We start from the raw sequence: 2762 nt of genomic DNA, 5'->3' as shown, positions 1-2762 counted from the left end.
GTCCATTGAGTCAGTGATGCCATCCAACCATCTTATCCTCTGTTGTCCCCTTCTCCTCCTGCCCTCAATCTTTCCCAGCATCAGGGTCTTTTCAAATGAGTCAGCTCTTCACATCAGGTGGCCAAAGTATTGGAATTTCAGCTTCAACATCAGTCCTTCCAATGAACATCCAGGACTGATCTCCTTTAGGAAGGACTGGTTGGATCTCCTTGCAGTCCAAGGGACTCTCAAGTTACCTCAGTCTTAAAACCATGCCTTGGCTTAACAGCTCTAGAAACTCCATTTTCCTCTGTGCTCAGGGCTGACTTGGTTGGTACTAGAGATGGAGTCACCAACCACAATTCCCACTCTGAGAGGAAGCTCTATCTGACAGACCAATGGACAATGGTCAGTTGCTCAGAGCCTCCCTCCGTGAGGTCAGCTAACCGCACCTATTTTATAGCTGAGAAGGTGGGGGCTCAGAGAGTCTTGCTCTAAATTACAGGACAGGATCAGACCTGCCTTAGGAGGTCAAACTTTCTGAGCAAAGAAATAGTTCAGAGGGTAGCGTCAGATGTTGGCAGGAAGCCATCACATAGTTTCATTGCTATAGAGTATATCTGGTATTTCATACCTGTCATGCTTATAATAGCCCAGTAAGATGGGCACAGTAAGGATTTTCACCCTATTGTAGACATGAAGAAATTGAGGCCTAGAAGGGGAAAGGAAGTTATCCCCAAATCACACAGCTCACTAAATAGTTCTCATTTAACATTTATCAGGATAATGAGCAAATTATCACTGTTATGAAAGGGCTTCCTTGGAAGGTAGGGAGCACCCTGTCATGGGAAATATTGCAACACAGGCTGGATGATCACATATCAAGGATGCTATAGAGGAGAATCCTACGTGGGTGGGAAATAGGATGACAGGCTTTCCAAGATATGTGAGAATCAGTGATCTACCATTCCTGGAATTTTGGACTCAAAAAGATCAAGATTTTAGAAAGAAACTGAATTAACCAAAGAGCATTAGATATGATACCCAGCTGAGTTCCCAAGACTTGTTGGGTTTATGCACTGCACAAGTTGAAAAAATATAAGCCGATGTGTTCAGAGGGCATTTCTGAACTAGAGTGGGTCGCCTTTCCCTTCTCCAGGAGATCTTCCCAACCCAGGGATCAAACCCAGGTCTCCCGCATTGCAGGTAGATTCTTTACCAGCTGAGCCACAAGGGAAGCCCTATGGAGGCATAGTGAACCAGTTAAAAGTAGGTAGACTGTGCTCTAGATCAAGAAATCTGGAAGAAGTTATTGGGTCCAGGTTCCTCTCCCCCTGTAACACAGGGAAAACAGGACCAGAGGGGAAGGAACTTGGCTCAAGTCACATAGTAAGAGGAAAAGCCAGGGCCATGAGCAAGACCTCCAGGCTCCCAGTTAGTAATAAAAACAGTAAGAATGTCAACAGCATTATTTAACCCTAGCACTCACTATATACTGAGCACTGCTCTCAGTGATTTACATGCATTATTTCAATTTCATATACATTTTTTTAAATGACTTTGGATAATCTAATTTTAGTCTGCCCGTTAAGTACTTTTAGTATCCCCATTTTGCAGATGAGGAATGGGGGATCCAATTGGTAGAGCTTGAATTTGCACGCAGGACTCCATGACTCCAAATCCCATGACCTTGAATTACTTGTCAATAAACGCTGAATGGGAGCCTCTCTGAGTTGGTAGCTCTGTTGCAAGAACTTTGGAGGAAGAAGAAAAAAGGAAATGGAAAAGTAGAGACATACTTTGACCTCAGATATAGTAAACTAATGTTTTTCTCTGCTCTTTCGGGCCCTGGCAGAAAACCAGAGAGGTGTATGGGAAGGAGCCGTGGGAATGCGAGGAAGAAGAACTGGCTGAGATCCTGGTGAGCTGGGCAGCAGCGCCGGTCCTGACCTGTTGCAAGCACAGGGCGTGCGTGCCCCAAGCATGTGTGGGGAGCATCTCTGCCAAGTGTGGCCCTTGCCACTCTGCTCTGATCCTTCCAGCAGACTCAGATCAGGGACAGGGCTGGTGGGGGGTGGGGTGAGGGAGGGACCAAGGGATTCCTCATGTGCTCCAGTCACTTGACTCCATGTTTCATACAGCAAGGAGAGCTGCCAGATGCAGACAAATATGAAATTAACAAATTCCACTTCAGCGACCTGCCGCTGACGGAACTGGAGCTGGTGAAATGTGGAATTCAGATGTACTATGAGCTCAAAGTGGTGGATAAATTTCACATTCCTCAGGAGGTGAGGTTGAAACAAACCTTTGGTTTCCCTTTTTTTCCCTTCCTTTCTTGCTTAAAAAACAAAACAAAACAAAAAAAACCTCAATCTGTAAACTGCCTTTGAAAGAGTGTACTCTCAGTTTTTAAGATTTAAAGCATTAGTCACATCACACAGATGAGTCATTTACCAGAAAAGAGACACATGGTTCTTCTGAGCTGTGATGTTTCTCAAGGTAGGTTCTGAGGCACTGAGTTCTGAAGGTTGTGGATAAAAGTGATGCCAAAAAAAAAAAAGTTCCTACAGTTCAACAGGGTGGGAAATATGTGTTAAATCCATTTAGACAGGGCTTTTTCCCCTGCAGGATTCCTTAGGTGTGCTGTGCATCTAGAGGCATGGGGATGGACAGAAAAGGTGGAGCTGGGGGTGTACTGTGTGCAGAATTTCCCAGACTTCTTTGATTAAAGCAGCAGTCCTAACTGTGCTTTAAACCACATCAGTATCACCTGAAAATGGATC

The 2762-nt window shown here is 44.8% G+C and overlaps 1 protein-coding gene across 1 annotated transcript in view; it reads left to right on the top strand.

Moving 5' to 3' along the window:
- The window catches only part of PDE6A (phosphodiesterase 6A, cGMP-specific, rod, alpha), a 126417-nt gene that overhangs the window by 94598 nt on the left and 29057 nt on the right, over positions 1 to 2762 (top strand). Inside the window, exons 11-12 of the mRNA XM_010850549.1 lie at positions 1835 to 1900; positions 2121 to 2267. Of these exons, the coding sequence (XP_010848851.1) occupies positions 1835 to 1900; positions 2121 to 2267 (213 nt within the window). The remainder of the gene's footprint in view (positions 1 to 1834; positions 1901 to 2120; positions 2268 to 2762) is intronic.

This window comes from Bison bison, unplaced genomic scaffold, assembly GCF_000754665.1.
Source record: "Bison bison bison isolate TAMUID 2011002044 unplaced genomic scaffold, Bison_UMD1.0 scf7180017864291, whole genome shotgun sequence".
NCBI classification, from domain to species: domain Eukaryota; kingdom Metazoa; phylum Chordata; class Mammalia; order Artiodactyla; family Bovidae; genus Bison; species Bison bison.
The sequence above is the reverse complement of the archived record's forward strand: the minus strand, read 5'-3'. Positions and strand labels throughout refer to the sequence as shown.